The sequence below is a fragment of the Capricornis sumatraensis genome, chromosome 2 (assembly GCF_032405125.1).
Source record: "Capricornis sumatraensis isolate serow.1 chromosome 2, serow.2, whole genome shotgun sequence".
Classification (NCBI taxonomy): Eukaryota; Metazoa; Chordata; class Mammalia; order Artiodactyla; family Bovidae; genus Capricornis; species Capricornis sumatraensis.
Genome location: NC_091070.1, coordinates 153,508,509 through 153,526,111, shown reverse-complemented (window position 1 = coordinate 153,526,111; position 17,603 = coordinate 153,508,509). Strand labels below are relative to the sequence as shown.

At 46.9% G+C, this 17,603-nt stretch overlaps 1 protein-coding gene across 1 annotated transcript; it reads right to left on the bottom strand.

Annotated features, from left to right (window-relative positions):
* Positions 1 to 12,277: 12,277 nt before the first annotated feature.
* Positions 12,278 to 16,900, bottom strand: BARHL2 (BarH like homeobox 2). The gene is made up of 3 exons (XM_068966397.1): positions 16,291 to 16,900; positions 14,342 to 14,567; positions 12,278 to 12,590 (listed from the first exon to the last, which is right to left on the bottom strand). Exons 1-3 carry the CDS (start codon positions 16,898 to 16,900, stop codon positions 12,278 to 12,280), a joined length of 1,149 nt encoding a protein of 382 aa, XP_068822498.1.
* Between the last annotated feature and the right edge of the window lie 703 nt (positions 16,901 to 17,603).

Sequence of the window (17,603 nt, the reverse complement as noted above, 5' to 3'; positions counted from 1 at the left end):
AAAGATTAAATATTATTTTTCTCAGCTAATTGGTCTAAATTTATGTGTTGCTTTGAAGAACATCATTTGACTCTTAGTATACTTCAAACACAGAACAAGATTTTTTCTTAATTTCAGGGCCTAACAATTTGAAATATGCAAACAAATTTAACGTTCTTTTAAAATGCTAAATTTTAAACTTAAAAGTGAAAGTGAAAGTTGCTCAGTCGTTTTCAACTCTTTGCGACCCCATGGGCTGTAGCCTACCAGGCTCCTCTGTCCATGGAATTCTCCAGACAAGAATATTGGAGTGGGTAGATATTCCCTTCTCCAGGGGATTTCCCAACCCAGGGATCAAACCCAGGTCTCCTGCATTGCAAGTGGATTCTTTACCATCTGAGCTATGGGGTTATGTTAAAGACATATTTATGTGTCTTTTCTAAACACTTATTATTCATATCAAGAGTATCAAACCAATGCATTAAAATGATTATGAATCTCACAGACCATATAAAAAGTCATTCTACAATGAATAGAATCCCTAATCTCCAAAACCAACTATTTCTCAGTGTTTCTAACACAAGCATCTGGAGCCAGAAAACTGACTATAGAGGGAGAGGCGGGTTTGTTAGTTTTGTTTTTAACATCATAGCATTATTTCCCTTTGACTTGTAAAGCCTAAGGTATTATCCTTTCGTGGTGCTGATACTGGGAACTAAAGAAACATTTACATTATGGGTTCTGTGATATAATGAAAGATGTGTACTCTATGTTACAAGACAGAAGAACTGTGATTTGATCTTTCCATTAACTAAAACCATGTTAAAGACTGCTTCATAATGGGATTTTATTATGCTTTGTTCCATAAAGCACTCCTAGTCACAATGATAAACTGATATTTCAACATTATCCATATAAATCCAAATTGAGTTGTTAAATCAGAATGTCAAGCAGAAATCAGTCTCAAAGCATCACAGCATTTTTAAACACTTATAAGTGCTATGAAATTTCCTTGGACATGGAAATATTTTTCATGCATTAGAGCCATGTATAGATATTTACACAGGACAATAAAGACATACACAGCTACACATATCAGTGCAAATTTATCTATATAGATAAAGAGATGCTTCTGTTTGCATATGTATATTCATGAAAATTAGGGGAAAAAAAGTCAAAACCAAATAAATATTTAATATGTCAGCACCTGTCATATAGTTTTGTGTGTGTGCTTTACTACTATTGACTAGCAGTAGTACTGCTACTCTAACCAACTTCATTAAAGAATAAAAGAAAAGTAATAAGTCATTTCACACTCTGTCTGACCATTATACAATACTAGCAAGATTTCATGCAAGGGGACAACATTATGCCCATCTGCAATCACAGTCTCTTTGCAAAAATCTCAATTCACACTTCACATGCAGCTAACCTTGTTACCATCCCTTCCTAAATCCATCAGTGTTGCAGCTGCACGTCTTCACAGCCCAACATCTTAAAATTCATCACTTTGGCACCTTAGCATCACTATAGGTCAAGATAAAGAATCCAACCAAGAATAATTAAAGGGCACCCAGATGTTTAGTTTACTTATCTCAAGCCTTCCCTTTAACATATTTGAATTGCCTGTGTGTACTATTTCTTTCATATTTTTAAGATAAGTGCAATGTGATTATTTTAAGGGTATGAGCCCTGGAACAATACATTTCAGACTTCTTTTTTTTAGAAGTATAGTTCTTTGTAGTTGAAATTTGAACAAGAGGCGTGATAATGAGTAGGTTGAGGGAAGGAAAGGTGTTATCTCATTAAGGTAATTACTAAGACATCCCCACCATTACATCGGTTTGAAAATGTGGCAATTAAAGCGCCCTACATGGGCTCCTGGAGACAAGAGAACAAGACAGTTCTCTTGGAACTTCTGTGTTGCGGTTAATGTGTGTCATGTAAATGAAAGGGTAGACTATTGCTATTTAATTCTTTTTCTCAAGCCCCCATGCCCACCCTCAAATTTCTTTGAGGATTGTGATTTTTTTTTTTTAACTTAACCTGAATTTAGTTCTGATAAAAGGTGCCATATTGACAGTCCTAGAAGCTAAAGCCTTCCATTTACCCACAGAATAGTTGGGGCACAGAAAAAACAGTAGAGCAACCTAGGCAAGCAACATGTTACCAACCTAAGTCAAAAGATACATAACCTTCTTCCCGTCTCTTTAGCTAGGCAAGTCCCTTTCTCTGGTGAGGAGCTGCCAAATACATACTCAAAATCAGGGAAGTTTAACATATACATAAAAAACTTATCAGTGGTTTCTCCGCTTACTTCACCACAGCATATACAGGCTCATCACAGCTCTCAATTTACTCAGGCGGAATTTGCACTATTCATGAAACCACTACCTTAGGTCAGTTTCTCCTCTCTCTTCTAGAGCTGGTCATCTTGCTCTTTCATTGCTTCCACAGCCCTAGTTAAGATAAGTAATAAAGTGATATACCAAACATCTAGAATCCTTTCTCCAAAATCTTGGTTTCACACTCATTAAAGCATTATTCATCTCAAATTAAGGAAAACAATGTAAATGTCCAACAATGAAAGAATGGTTGACTTGACTTTCATAAATTTATGGAACAGAATCTTATGTATCAAATATTATACTTACAAAGAGTTTTAAATAATACAGAGATACTTGTATTACTTATGGGAAAAGCATAAATGTTATCCCAGATGAAATATTACAACTATACAAAAATTCACAGCAAAATTCTAGAAACAACAAATTAAATATTAGCAATGATTTTCTTTGAATGATAGAAAATGAACTTTTTTCTTCTCCCCTTAGTATTTTAAATTTTTTTCCACAGTGAACATGCATTACTTGTATGATAGAAAAGTTATTTTAATAGCTTTTACAAAAATCTTGGTTTTGGTGGGTATAGTAGGATTTGATCACACAAATTTAATTTCATTAAAATTGAAAGACAAAGCTGTAACACTGTAGTATCTCTTATCTTCCCCCTCTCTATCTTTACAGAAAAAAATGGGAACAACAGGGATTTAAAGAAAAATAAAGACATAAATCAAATATGTTATTAAAAAAAAAAACTAGAATAGGTATTAAGCTAGATGACCTTTGAGATTCTTTCCAGTCCTGATTGGATTTGGATCAAGATCATTTCTATTTAAAATCCAATTACTTATTAACGTGGATGTTGGAAAATATCCTTTTGCCAAATTTCTGGGCAAAACCAAGAATTGTGTTCCCCCAAGGGGCTGGATCATTCATGAGAGAAAAAGAAAAGCCTGTGAAACATGTTACCAAAGAAAGGAAATGTCACCAACAACGTATGCAGCACTGCTGTTAATAAGCAGTGCCTTGAATAGTTGGGCCTTTTTAAATCCTGTTCCAAACTGTTAAGAGTTATATCCAGCAAATTTGCAAGCTTAATTCAACTTTTCAGCACGGACATTCCTCAACAGAAATGCTAGGTCTATCACCTTTTGACCCCATAAAAACCTCCCAGTCATATAAAATAACAAAAGTCAGGAGGATAAAAGTAGGTGGGAATGAAGACCCAAACAGACTCTGGGCCTCAGGCCTTAAAAGTCTTCAGGGGCCAGCTACTGCAGCTAAGTAGCTTCAGTCATGTCTGACTCTGTGAACCCATGGACAGCAGCCCACCAGGCTCCTCTGCCCCTGGGATTCTCCAGGCAAGAATACTGGAGTGGGTTGCCATTTCCTTCTCCAATGCATGCATGCATGCTAAGTCACTTCAGTCGTGTCTGACTCTGTGTGACCCCATGGACAGCAGCCCTCCAGGGTCCTAAGTCCACAGGATTCTCCAGGCAAGAATACTGGAGTGGGTTGCCATTTCCTTCTCCCTCAGGGACCAGAACATCCCTCTATTGAATTCACTCACCTGAGGCTTCTCAACAGATCCCCGGGCCATAGTATCTATTGGAATGAAAGCAGTCATTATTGCTTTACTAAATGAAGTGGAAAAGACTTCAGGTTTACTCAAACTCCAATCGAACTTTCAGTTCAGTTCAGTTGCTCAGTCATGTCTGACTCTTTGGGACCCCATGGACTGCAGCACACCAGGCCTCCCTGTCCATCATCACCAACTGCTGGAGTCTACCCAAATCCATGTCCATTGAGTCGGTGATGCCATCCAACCATCTCATCCTCTGCCATCCCCTTCTCCTCCTGCCCTCAATCTTTCCCAGAATCAGGGTCTTTTCAAATGAGTCAGCTCTTCACATCAGGTAGCCAAAGTATTGAAGTTTCAGCTTCAACATCAGTCCTTCCAAAGAACAATCAGGACTGATTTCCTTTAGGATAGACTGGTTGGATCTCCTTGCAGTCCAAGGACTCTCAAGAGTCTTCTCCAACACCACAGTTCAAAAGCATCAATTCTTCGGCTCTCAGCCTTCTTTATAGTCCAACTCTCGCATCCATACATCCATACTGGAAAAACCATAGCTTGACTAGACGGACCTTTATTGACAAAGGAATGTCTCTGCTTTTTAATATGTTGTATAGGTTGGTCATAACTTTACTTCCTTTCCAAGGAGTAAGCATCTTTTAATTTCATGGCTGCAATCATCCCCAGCATCAGGGTCTTTTCAAATCGAACTTTATACCCTGTTAAATATCTTCGGGGGAGGACTTTGGACAGGTGAAAATAACCGGGCCTTCCAAAAGGACTGGAGAAAGAAATGGCAACCCACTCCACTGTTCTTGCCTGGAAAAATCCTATGGACGGAAGAACCTGGCAGGCTATAGTCCATGGGGTCACAAAGAGTCGGACACAACTGAGGGACTAACACTCCATAAGGATAAATAGGCCACGAGAATCTCGGGAAGCTGCATTATGTCATTCATTATCGTCAAAGGTTTTAACCCAAACAGATAACAAGACAGAGGTAAAAGAAATGGGTAGCATTAGTTTCGCCCTGTTTGCTACAACTGACCCCCCCCCCCCCAAAATTCCGGCTGCAAGCGGACCAAAGAGGAGGCTGAAAAAGGGACAATCTCACCAGCCGCAGCAAGGCCGCTTTCTTTCCTTTGCTCTGATTGGGCATGGCTGAGGTGGGCGGGTCAAAGGCTGCCACGTGACAGGGATGGGTGGAGTTGTTTCCACTAAAGACCAGGCTTTTGGAGATATGCTCTGAAATAAATCTAGAGAAGCTCGGGGGGTGGGAGCAGAAGGGGGACTCGAGGGGGTGGGGGTGGGAGATCCACAATACGGATTGCCAGAACTTTCAAAAGCAATCCAGAAAAGAAGACAAAATGAATTACCACATACTCGCATTTATCCATTTGTGTTTTATGTGATTTTCTGGTCTAATCTATTGATGCATAGAAATGAATGATTATATGACAATTATGCATTTATTCGCATATGAGTACGTGTAATGTAATGCCACAGTGTATTCACTCAGGGCTAGTGAAAAAGTAGGTGTCCCTTTGAAATCCTCTTAATCTAAGGGAAACAGTTTGGTAAGTTGCTATCAATGGAACCTGTGTTGGCAATAGGGCAGATGAATAATAATTGGAGGTTTCTAAGTGATTACGGCCCTGCTTCCAATGGACATCTCCATCTACTAATATCTGGGCTAGAAATTCCCTGCCCATAGGTCTGCAGATTCCCAGCTTGGGGGTGTGGGAATGCTAAGAGGTGGTGCAAGAGGAAGTTGAGCAATCTGATCCTTATTGGATCTTTCAGAAATTATGGCATGCCTGTTTTCTCAAATGAGGAGTATTAGGAAAATCAAAATTTTCATATTAGATCACTAGAAAGTAATTTACTAGCAGTTCAGTCAACCAGGAAACTGCCTAATGAGAAAGAGACCTACTATGGTCTCTTCACTTGGACAACTCCCACATCTGCAAGCTATAAAGAGTAGCTTAACTTCCCTATGGTAGGAAGTGAGTAGCACCGACTTCCATATCCTTTTCTAAAGCCAACTGGCTTTAGAAAGTAGAAGTAGACTATTATTCCATAATGGGCATTTAACTGTGTGCTATAGGAGCTGTGGGACAATGCACTATCACTAATTCCTCTCTCCTTAGGCAGTGGTATAAATACACATTGCTCCAAAGAAAACTTTTTCTCCCGTTTCACATAACCATGATCAACTTGGAACACCTTCTCCAGCTCCTGAATGTACTTGGAGCCCCCACCCCCCTCCAATGGTGCCTGGCTTTCAAATGTGGGTAACCCACGATCCAGCTAAAAGTCTCTGTCAACATCTAAATTCCACTCAGCATTTCCATTCCTCTAATTCTAAAGGGAAAGAGGAAGGGGAGAGCCAGAGAGGCAGTAGAGGAGGTGGGGATAATCAACAATGAGGAGTTAGCTTCCTAGACCCGAGGGAAAATCTGAAGGGAGATATTCATTTGCAACCTTGAGTTCTTGGGGGTGGGGGTAGTATTTGAAGTGGGATAGAGATATGAGCTTCTACCTGGGCAATGATTATTTTATCATCTTCGTAGGAGGACGCTTCCTATTTTCTCCCAAGCCTACTGAGATGTGCGAACAGGGGGCCCAGCTCTGTAGGCCCTGTGCAGGCACCTTTTCTGAAAGTATTTAAATTCCTGTCCCTGATCTATCCAGCCCCTGTCCTGATGCACTCATTTCTCCCACATCGTCTGTAACAGGGATCAGGAACTTGGGGCCGTGGGGCTGTCCGGGGTTGGGTGAGGTGGGGCTCGCAGAGGCCCGGAGTGGGCGCGCTCCGCTGGAGACCCAGAGCGCGGCCGGCCGGCGATGGCGGGACATGGGAACCGCGGCATAAACAACGGGCTGCAATGTGTGTGTGTGTGTGTGTGTGTGTGTGTGTGTGTGTGTGTGTGTGTTGCTGGGAGTGGGAAAGAGGATCCCATTTCCAGGGCTTCTTCACTGAAGAATCAAGTCAGGCGGCCAGACGCAGAGGTGGGTGGGAGCGGAATTCCCTCAACTCCAAAGTGACAAAAGCCTTTTTTATCGTAAAGTTCAATCTCGGGCTGGCGAAGGTCCTCCTTTTTCAGTGGAGCTCCTGCGGGGGCGACCCGCTATCCCGAACCAGATAGCAACAGGAGCTGGGAGAGTCCCAAAACCGGGGAAAGGAGACGCGAGATGGAAAAAGCAGTGGAGTTCCGGGCCTCAGCTTAACGCTACCTGCAGCGCGGCCGCCTCAGGAGCGCTTCTCCTGGGCTTCCATCGACCGAGGCGGCGGTTCGCTGAGCACAGTCGGGGCTGCGCTAGCCGAGAAAGTAAAAACAAACAAAAAAAGGGTGCCATTGAGAGCCGTTCCATTGACGACTGCGCTGCGGCCGCGGCGCAGGGGCTTCGAAGCGGCAGAACTGAGGCCCCTCTCCTTCCCAGTCGGCTTTCGCTAAGAACTTATTAAATAGGGACGGTTTAGAGTTGATCTGTCACTGAGCACTACTTACCCCGAGATCTTTTGGGTTTTGAATTACTTTACTGATCTGAAGATTTTGTTCTTTGGAAAGTGACCCTGTTTGGTCTTAGAGCTAATCAAGAACCTCTGCCAGGGAGGGTGCTTTGTAATCACCTCGCGAACCTCCCCCGCGGGCGCCGCCTACCCTTCCCGGGTGCGCCCCCTGCGGTCGCCTAGGCTTTGCCGGGAACCCTCCAGCCTCCGGCAGTTTGCTCCACCGCTCGCCCAAGGAGCTGTCTGTGGTGCTAAGAGAGAAACTGGAGAGGGAGGCCCGAGGAGAGACGAAGGTTGGAGAAACTGAGAATGCGAGGTTGGCTGGGGCCGTCCACACAGCAACACTAAGACAGACAGGGACTTCCAGAATTCAGCTGGAAGAAGGGGAGGGAAAAAGTCCCTTCTGGGTCATCTCATCGCCCTGAGACAGATGACCTGGTTTTCCAATGTGATAGGCCAGTGATACCTCCCTCTTCTAACCCCACACACTTACCCCTACTAAGCACCGGGGGTGTTCTACCTTCCAGAAGAAGGGAGGGGTACACAGGCCCCCAACTCCAGGGAATGAGGCGTGCATAGAGAGGAAGGCTGGAACTGGCCAAGAAGCTAGGACTGGACAAAGACCTAGTGAAAGCTCAAGAAGCCTCAAGGCACTGTTCCAGGGTCCAAGGGGTAAACCCTGGAGAAGCCCCCACTCACCCTTCTGCCTAATTGCCTAGCTAACAGCCAAAACACAGGACAAACCAGCTTTCCCACACCAAGAATTCATTGCAGAAGAGGAAGCATCAATTCCCTACGAGGCTCGGCTCTGCCCCTGATATGCCCACCAGTGATGAAAAGTCAGTCTCTTTCCAAGCATGTTGACTTCAAGGCATGTCTGGCTTTTTAGAAAACCAAGCAGCTCTCTTCCAGTATATTTTTGTAACCACATTGCTTAATAAGGACTAAAGTTTCTTTCCCCCTGGGGAGAGCTTTTCCAAATATTTTTAGAAAGTTAAAAATATAACAAAACAAGCTGCCTGTTTAAAGAGGGGAGGTGGGATTCAGCAGGCTCCTGGGGAAGGGCTGCTTAGGCAGGAGTCAGATGGCAGGGAGGGAGGAGGAGGAAAGTCTTGGTTTTCCGTAAGCAGTTTTATTTGCAAAGGAGGGAATCAGCTGTCTAATTTGCCATCATGTGGGCTTTCATTTTAAGGGGTGGAGCAAAAATAAACTGATACAAGGTGTTAAGTATATTTGCTGGAGGCATGGAAGCAAGCAGCAATCATTACTTTGCAACTCATTGAAAATTGTTGGCGGGGGTTAGAATGGCTGGCTGCTAGTTGGGAAGTTAACTTGTTTCACACTCACTACCGATTAGTGCTAGTTTGCTGGAATCTCAGAGCTGATCTTAAAGAGAGCAAGTTTAAGAGGTCTTTGTGTTTAAACATCTCTCTGAAACAAGTGGGGTTTTCTTTCCTGTGTTTCTGTAGCAAGGAAAGAATGTCCCTGAAAATCCCTGTTTTGCCAGTCCCCAACTTAATCAAAGGAGCAATCCAAATGGAGCAAGCAGTGGAGTGTCCTTCTGACACCAGCTGAAGGTGGGAAAAAGAAAAGAAGTGTAGCTCCCAGGACCAGCAGACCTCTGAGCCTCCACAACTAACTCTGGATCTCCCTGGTGAAAATACCTTTGTCTGTTATCCTGTTCCTTGCTTTTTCTGGAAAACCTGGTGTTGCACTCCTCACCTTTTAGCTGACCTCCCTACTTTGTTGGGCAGGCACAGACAGAAGGATTTCTTTTGAGGGAATGGACTGTGTTTGCACTTGACTTGTAAGCAGTAGTTTGGGAACATTTGAATAGAAGGGCACCTGCTGAGGTGCCCCTTATAGTACTGCTGCAGAAAGAAACGAAGGGATCCAGCACTCAACTTTCTCCCTGGGACAACAATCCCACTGCCACACCACACACACACACACACACACACACACACACACACACACACACACTCACTCACTCACTCCATTTGCTAACTTCTATGCAACAGGAAATCACCAAAACAAATTTAGAAGGGAATTGACACTTTCAGCTGCATGGCTTAGGGGTGAAAGAAAACATGGTTTTGAAGCAAAAACACATTTTGGAGGACTCTGGTAGATCTAGACTAATTGCTAGCAGCAGTGGAATAGGAGGTTAATTAAGAAACCTTGGTCCCTGTAGACATGGTGTTTCCCCCTTCATTGTGCATGTTTGGAGTCCCAGTTTGGCCTTGAGAGTGAAGGGGTAGCTGGCAGGCTCCCCAGCAGAGTGGTTGGCGGGCTGCTGGTAGCAGATGGGTTTTATGGTCTTGTTTATATTTGAAGGTTTGTTTATGTGCTTTTCCCAACTGAACTTGAGGTCACTCTTAGTATGGAACTTTGAATGTGTGAGCACCAATGAATTCCCAGCTCCCCCTTTCCCCCAGAGATGATCAGCCCTGGGGCCAGTGCAGAAAGAAGCTGTAGCACCGCCTCCCCCACCGCCCCCCCCCCCCCAGGTTATGGAAAGTGCCTTTTTAGGCCCAGGTAGACCATTTAAGGTCCTGAAGTATTTAAACATGATTGTAAAATCCAACAGCAGCTAAGATAGAACAAGGAGAGTCTGCTGACTGTCCAGGCAATAGGCATTCCGACTAGACACAGTGGTGCCCAGTTTCCAGCCTAGCCCAGCTGTTTGAGTTTGTCCCGGCTCAGCGGGAAGAAAATGAGAAGGGCCAGTCCAGACCCTTTTGTTAAAATCAAACAAGACCACGACCATTTTTAAAGCAAACTGATGAGCTGGAGAGAAATCACTCCCTAATTAGCCAAAGTCTGATTGAGGTGCCCAAGGCAATTTCTTCCTGGATTTCACGTCTTTCTTTCCTTCTTCCTTCCCACTCCTCCCCAACACACACTCCCACAGCACTCAACATTTTTTAAAAATGTTTTTATAACTCTACTAAGATTCAGACATCAGAGAAAGTTGGAAAATGGGTCTGGATGTGTTTTAGCTGCAGGTCTTACTCCTTTGACTACATACTAGGGCCAGAGTGAAGACAGAGATGTGAAGATACCCAGATGGGGATTCAACTCTCTGACAATGGGAGAAGTGACCTCCAGGCTGGAGAAGGTGGGAGCAGCCCCAGAACAGTACAACCATCCCCTTCCAGTTCTGCCTCTCCTAGTCGGGAGGGCTCAGCCTCTTGGGAGCTAGTAAGGGAGGGAGGTCTAGGGCTGGGTCAGGCTCTGGATGAGGTGAGGCTCTGGCCAAGGTGCTAACAGTATTACACACCGGTTCTCACACACTGATACACACTCCCAAAGCAAGCAGCTGACCTCCACTACTCTCTGGGCAGGGCCTCTCATTTTGTGGTCCCCAAAGATCCAGGGACGCACATAAAAAGCTCGGCACACCTGTCTCGGCCAGAGTTGCATTCCGCTCTAGGCATCCCATCACAGCCAACTCACCAGGACAAGAGGCTCAGTGCAGGGCTAGGGTTTGGATGCCCGCCGGGGAACAAGAAGGCAGGGATCAAAGCACAACCAGGGTTTGCTAGCCAGGCCTCTCAGAGTCCGCGGGGCACCCTAATTGCGCACCCTACAGCCTCCTGCTTGCAGGCTGTCCCACCACGCGGGCGCCCGGCCTAGGGCTGAAGAACAGCTGCGCGGCCCGCACGTCTGCCCGCCCACCGCCCAGCTCCTGCCGGCGTCTCTGCTGCCCAGCGCTCCGGACCCTCACCGCTGAGAGGAGCCCTAGGAGAAGGAGGAACGGCGGTCAGACTCGGTTCGGCTGCAGCTGCCAGGCCAGCCGGGGCAGCAGGGAAAGCTGGCTGCCTACTTGGCCAGCAAGCCTACAAGCACAGATTTTCTCTTGCGGCTTCACGAACTGCTCTGAAATCATCCACTTAAAAAGAAAAAAATTCACACGTACCAAATTAACGGCTCGGAAGAGGCCAACATGAAAAATGGAGCTGTTTTTACCCAAGTCAACCCAATGTCTTTATAGATGTTGTAAATTCCTAATATTCCGGAAGGGACTTTGGGTAATTCTAAATCAAGTGACACATTTCATCACAGTACACTCTGCTTTAGTAAAATCAGCTCCCTCGGATTTCATCACTTGTTAAAAAAAGATAAACTTTATTTCTGTAATTTTCAATCACCAAAAAATCTATATTTTTGTCTAAGCATTTATTTTACTGAATCAAAAAGACATGAAAAGAAAAATCATGTTTTACTAAGGTATATAAGTGACTCTTTTTTGGACAACATATAATAAATATGATATATCACTTATCACTCAGTCTTTCAAATGTACATTTTTTTTTCATATTATGGAGCATGCCACTTTTCCGAAAGAAAAAAGGTCATGAGAATTCAGTGCAAAGTTCTCAGTTACCCTCCTCTTTTCTCTGGGCCAGACGAAATGTCCACAGCAACGCCCTCTGCCTTGGAATCTGAGGCTGTTCATCTACAGTTCTCTCTGCCTGTGCAGTTTCCTCTCCTTGCCCTTCTTTCTTCCCTCCTTACCCCACCCCCCCCCCTCCGGCTTGTCCCTAAAGTCATTTTTAAAAAGAACTTGAGGTTTTTGTTTTTGTTGATGTTTTCACTTACTGGTCGCACTCTGTGTGGGGTCAGCGTTTTCGCCAGTCATACTGCTGTGGGGGAGCTTTCCAGCCCTGTCTCTGGGGGTGGGGAGATGAAGTGCGGAGAGCTGGCTCTTTCGGGGGACCCCCGCCCACTGCTGAGCGTCTTCCTCTCTCACTTCTTTGCTTCCTGGTAGACTGCAAGGGAGGCCAGACTGCCTGGTTGGGGGAGAGGAGGGACAGCTGTCCTGGTTGGGGAGGGATCAGGGAGGGTCTGCAGGCTCGCTCTTCACCGGGGGTGCGGGGTACCTGGGATGGGGTTGGACAAGGGGTTGAGGGCCGGCTGTCCCCCGGGCCCCAGGCCGTGGATGAGCACTCGGGGCACCAGGGGCCGCTGCAGCTGGGGATGGGGCGCGGGAGGAGTCCGGTACATGCTGCTGTACATGGCGGCAGCGGCCGCCGCCGCGGTAGTGCTGTCCATGCTGCCCAGCAGGCTTGGGTGGTAGAAATAAGGCGACGGAAACATCCTCTGCAGTGCCGAGTAATTCCCCGCCTCAGCCAGCAGCTCCAGGCCCACCGCGGTCTGCCGTTTCCACTTGGTCCTGAAAAAAAAAACAGATGTGCGTGCACCCCGCGGCTAGGGGCACAGTCCAGGCCCCAAGGCCCGTTCTCTCCCCTACCGGTCTCTTCTTCCTCCGGGAGCACAAGGAAGACTTAGAGAACGCTGAGAATCGAGAAGGAACCACACCTCCTGGCCCCCATCCCACCCTCTCCCTCACAGAATCACCCAAATCCAAGCCGGCTTCCCAAACAGACATTCATAAATAAAATTCTCCAAGCTTTGCTGCCTTCTCCTGCCTTTTTGCTCTGCTGTTGCCACCCTTATAGTTTGGTTACTTCCTCAAACTTTTCTAGAGATCAATTGAGACCACTCTTTCTAAGGCAGTCTTCTTCCTCCCTCCTTTAATTCTCTTCCCCAAGCGGCTCCCCAACAATCCTAGAGTGTATGCTCTCTGCCCTCCCCTTTCCTCCAGACCCAGTGAGAAGAAACCGTAAACAAAGGGACACAGAGGCTCTTGGGCCTTGGACCCCTGCCCCTTTTGGTCCCCAAGGCTGTGGAGGCACATCTCTCTCATCAGCCTGACAGGACCTTACAGCAGGCGGGCGTCTTAGAGTGAGGAAGGTGACAAGGTTTCAAAACGGAATTCGTTTGAGGGAGGGCTCTCCCAAGGGGACAGTACCTCGGGGCCATTCCAGGAGGGGGAACATGCATTTCAAAATCTTGTCTCCGCTGGGAGAGAGTAACAATTAAAACCTGTGATCCGCTTTTCTTGGTCTCCTCCCTCCCCCACTGCACCCCCATTAGGAAGAAGAGGCAGCAGGCCTTTGCTCACATGCCTCCTGAAGGAACTCAGGGCTGGTGGACCCTCCATACCCGGCAGCTCCAGCCAAATTAATAAACATGTCGCCCATTTTAAATTGGCGACAAATGACACTAATGTTTTCCGACAGAATTAGGGTGGCTGAAACCGTATGTAATGAGACAGAAAATTATGGTAAAGATGACAACTGGATGGGCATTTCCAACCACACTTATGGACGATTAGAACACAAACGAGAGAAAAGGCGGGAGAGAGAAAATTGAGACAAGGGAGACAACTGTCAGGCTTAGAAACCCGGCATAACCTCGGCCCCAGACTGCGGGGTTTGGGTGTTCGCACTGCAGTTCAGGGGCCTATAAGTACTGCCAGCTCCTTTTCTAATTTCCTTTCAAGGGAAGCTGTGGTTCCTGGAGGGCTCTGATGTGGCCAGAATAGGGGACAGACCCTCAGTCTAGATGTCTGACCGGCTGCGAACCCTAACCCTCTTCCTGGCTGCCTCACAGGCCAGGCAAGGACTTTTAAGCCAAGGTCAGTGGGTCCGCTCTTCACAACAGCTACAGCCAGATTGAGTGACTGGTTGTAGATATTTGGAACCATCCTGGGGCAGGCCCAAAAGGGTGCAGTGCATCGGTTTTATGGGCCTGAGTGTCTGCTACACGGATGTCTCGATTTGAGAAGGTGTGGCTTGACTGATTTGGAGGCAAAGTGGGAGAAATTTCAGCCACTCAGATTTGAGAGAGAAAAAACAGCATACGTGAAAGACACTTAGAAGTGCAAAATTCTCCAAACTCCAGCTACTCATCACCTAGGAGGTATGGCTAACCCCTACTCCAGTCTGAAAACCCCCCAACTGCCCACTCCGGGCCCTCTGAGTCCCTAGTGACTCTGAGGCCACACGGGATAGAAGACTGGTATAGTTGTCTTAACCGGGATGACCAGATACCTCTGGTCCCCACCACAGCCTCCCTTACCTGCGGTTCTGGTACCAGGTCTTGACCTGGGTATCAGTGAGGTTGAGTGCAGCTGCCAGGTCCATGCGATCCTGCACACTCAGGTACTTCTGTCGTTCAAAGCTACGCTCCAGTTGATTGAGTTGGTGGTCGGAGAAAGCCGTCCTGGCTTTACGAGGCTTTTTGGCTCTCACAGGGGGACTCTCTCGGCTACTTGAAATCTCCCGATCTCCTTCCTCCTTTGTCCCTACACAGAAACCCAGACATAGCCTTGAGGTACCCTGGAATGGGGAAGGATGGAGTGTCCTCCTGGCACACACTTCTACATTCCCAAGCCAGTCACTGGTCTGGGGGGAGCAGGGGGCCTATATTCTGCCACTTTCCTTATACACATACTTGAACCTTAGTCAGGATGGAGAAAGAGGACCAACTGCTAGTTATTGAATGTGGACCCTCATGCAGAGCTCCTAAAAGGCTTCCAAAAGAGTGTTGGATCTTCCCATCTTTGGCAATAAAAAATACTTTGTGATAAAGGGTCCTTTTCCTAATTGTTTCCTTGACTGAGGAAGACCCTGTCCCTTTCCTTTACTGTTTTCTCTCTGACTTCATATGTTCTGATTTATTAGATTTTAAAAGATCTTTCAACGTTTCTTTTTTGATGAGGAGGTACCTTTTTCATTTTACTTCTTCTGTTTACTAAAAGTTATAGGCATTTGTTTTCCTTTTTCAGTTGCACTTGGGAAATGTTGGCTCTCTGCAACTGCTTGCATCGGGTCTCTTAAAGCTTCAGAAAGAATGTCTCCCAGACCCTGCGTTCAGCTCAAAATCACTGAGCCCATCCAGGTGACAGCCCAGAGATTTCCGGATTCTATTTGTCAACTTTGGTTTTCTACTGAAATGCTGGGAAATCGATATGTCAATCCCTTTCTGTTTGTACCCGTTTTCTGCTTCACTCCTTGATCTTCCCTGCAGGAAGAACAATAATCTCTCTAATTGACCCACTGGGGAGGTTGGTGCACAAAAAAATCGCCAGACCAGACTGTACATCTGTTTTGGGCACTATTATGCTAATGCTACAATAGTAAAATGAAGAGGCAATATCCTACCTTCCAGAGAGCACACATCTTTCCCAGAGATGACAAAGATTAGTAATAATCAACTTATCAGTAAAGGGGAAAAAAGAACTCGCCTTGGATATTAAAACTCTTGCCATGCAAAGACTAGAACACTTACTTATGAAATTTTCTGGTGAGAAAATGGAAAAAGGGAGTTGAAGGACAATTGCCATCTTCTGATTTTACAAAAATAGACATTCAATTCCATAAAATTTTATTCATAAATGCAACCTCCCAATTACTTGTTAAGAGCCAAAACTCTTGATTGAAATACAGATATTTAGTTAGGGTTATGGAGTAGGAAGGGTATTTTTAAAAATTGAAACACTAATTATAATCTTTTACCGTGTGGCCTTCCCTATATTAATCACTATGTAATAAATTTTTTTAAGTTGCTCTGTTAATCAACTCGGCATTTTTTCCTTCACTATATCTGACAATTCCTGTGCGGGTGTTTAGAAAATACGATGTGTGGGAGGAACGCAATAATTTGCATTAAAAAATAAACACCACGTTGTGATCACACCCCTAGGCACTACGAAATATGAAAGAAATTCCCGTCAAATCCCCTCCGCCTGACCCTTTCCTAATAAATTAAAATGAAGTAAAACAAAGGAAGGAGGTGGGTGGCCGTGAGGGTTGGGGATGTAGAAATGTTAACAATAAACAGAACTTGGGACGAGTGCCCAAATCGCACGCCCCGGCCTCCCTCTCGATTGCAGTTTTTGACTGTGGCCCGATCGCCTTGGAAGCTGAGAATCGCCTTCGGATCCCATCAGAGATTCGCGCGAGACGGAAGGGGAGCAGGAGGAGGAGAAGCTAAACGGCCGAGAGAGCCGAGGCGGCGGGACTCACCGTGACATTTGACGTCGCTCTGGGACTCTTCCCGCTTGTCCAGTTTGGTTTTGCTGTCCTCCTGCTCGAGCTTTGGCCTGAAGCTCTCGTGCGCTGCACTGCTCTCCTGCTTCGGGGTGTGGTGGGGAGAGGAGACGCTGGTGCTGTACGGTGCACACGCCGCCAGAGGTTTGCTGTCGCCCAAGATGTCCTTAATTAAAAAAGAAGAGGTGGAAGTCCTGGGGGCTGAGGCGGCCGAGCCCAGCTGCTGGGCCGCTGGCGGCGGCGGCGGCTGCTGCTGCTGGGGCGAAGGCTGCAAACTTTGCGTAGGGGCCGCGGCTGGCGGCGGCTGCTGGCTGTGGTGCAGGTGGTGGTGATGCTGGGGCCCGTCCGCTATCAGATGCGGTTCCGGGGGCTCCATGGTGACGGAGATGGGAGAGGAAGGCGCCGTTCCTACGGTATCAATCTCCGAACAGGGGGATGGAGTGGCCTGACTCCTAAAATCCGCGGTCCTGGCCTCGCCGAGCGGGCGGAAATCTCCATTCATCATGCCTGGGCTGCCCGAACCGGCACTGGACAAAATCGTGTCTATTCCAAAACTCGACCCGCTGGCCCCTTCCATTGTTGTCATTTCTACATGAGGTCCACGCCACTCCGCCGGTCCGCAGCCGCCTCGACCAAGCAAAGGAAGCTATCGATCGTTAAAACAAAATAACACTAAACAATGTTGTCGCCGCTTAAAAAAAAAAAAAAAAAGTGGGGCGGGAGGAAAGGAAGGATAATTGGGAGGTGGCAATCCGTGGACACTTTCGACACTTTTTTTTTTACCCTAATGAAAAAGGTGGGAGTTGGGAGAAAGGAAGATAGAGGGGGAAAGTTACAAAAATTGTTGAGGAAGCACCGAGCGTGCGCTCCAGGAACGATAGCGCACGTGGGGCGGCGGTGGCAGCGCAGGGGACCCAGACGGAGACGAGGCAGCAGGAGGTGAACCCGACACCGCCGCCGCTGCCGCCACCGCCAGGGTCTGCCCACAGCCTGGCACCAGGCGGCAGCGGCGGCGACGGACGTGGCAGGTGCAGCGACCGCGAAGCCCGGGCGGCTGTGCGCCCTCGGAGCTGCCCGGCGGCTCCCCGAAGTAGCTACCGCGCGCGACCCGGCCGCCCCGGAGACGAGTTTCTGAACTTTCTTGGAAAGTTGTGGAGCAGACACTGCCGCGACGTTCGCGGGAACAGAGGAGAAGGAAAAAAAGGAGCAGGCGCAGGCGGAGGAGGTACCGGAGACGCGGCGCCGAGCGACTCCCGCCGCTGCCGGGCGCGTTCGCTTGTAATCCGGCG

What these genes read in the sequence shown, in the direction of transcription:
- BARHL2 (XM_068966397.1), bottom strand. Translation starts at nt 16,900, where the DNA reads ATGACAACAATGGAAGGGGCCAGCGGGTCGAGTTTTGGAATAGACACG. An exon ending in GAGCGACGTCAAATGTCACG is followed by an intron (nt 14,568 to 16,290) that starts GTGAGTCCCGCC and finishes GTTTCTGTGTAG; the next exon opens with GGACAAAGGAGGAAGGAGAT. An exon ending in ACCTGGTACCAGAACCGCAG is followed by an intron (nt 12,591 to 14,341) that starts GTAAGGGAGGCT and finishes TTTTTTTTTCAG; the next exon opens with GACCAAGTGGAAACGGCAGA.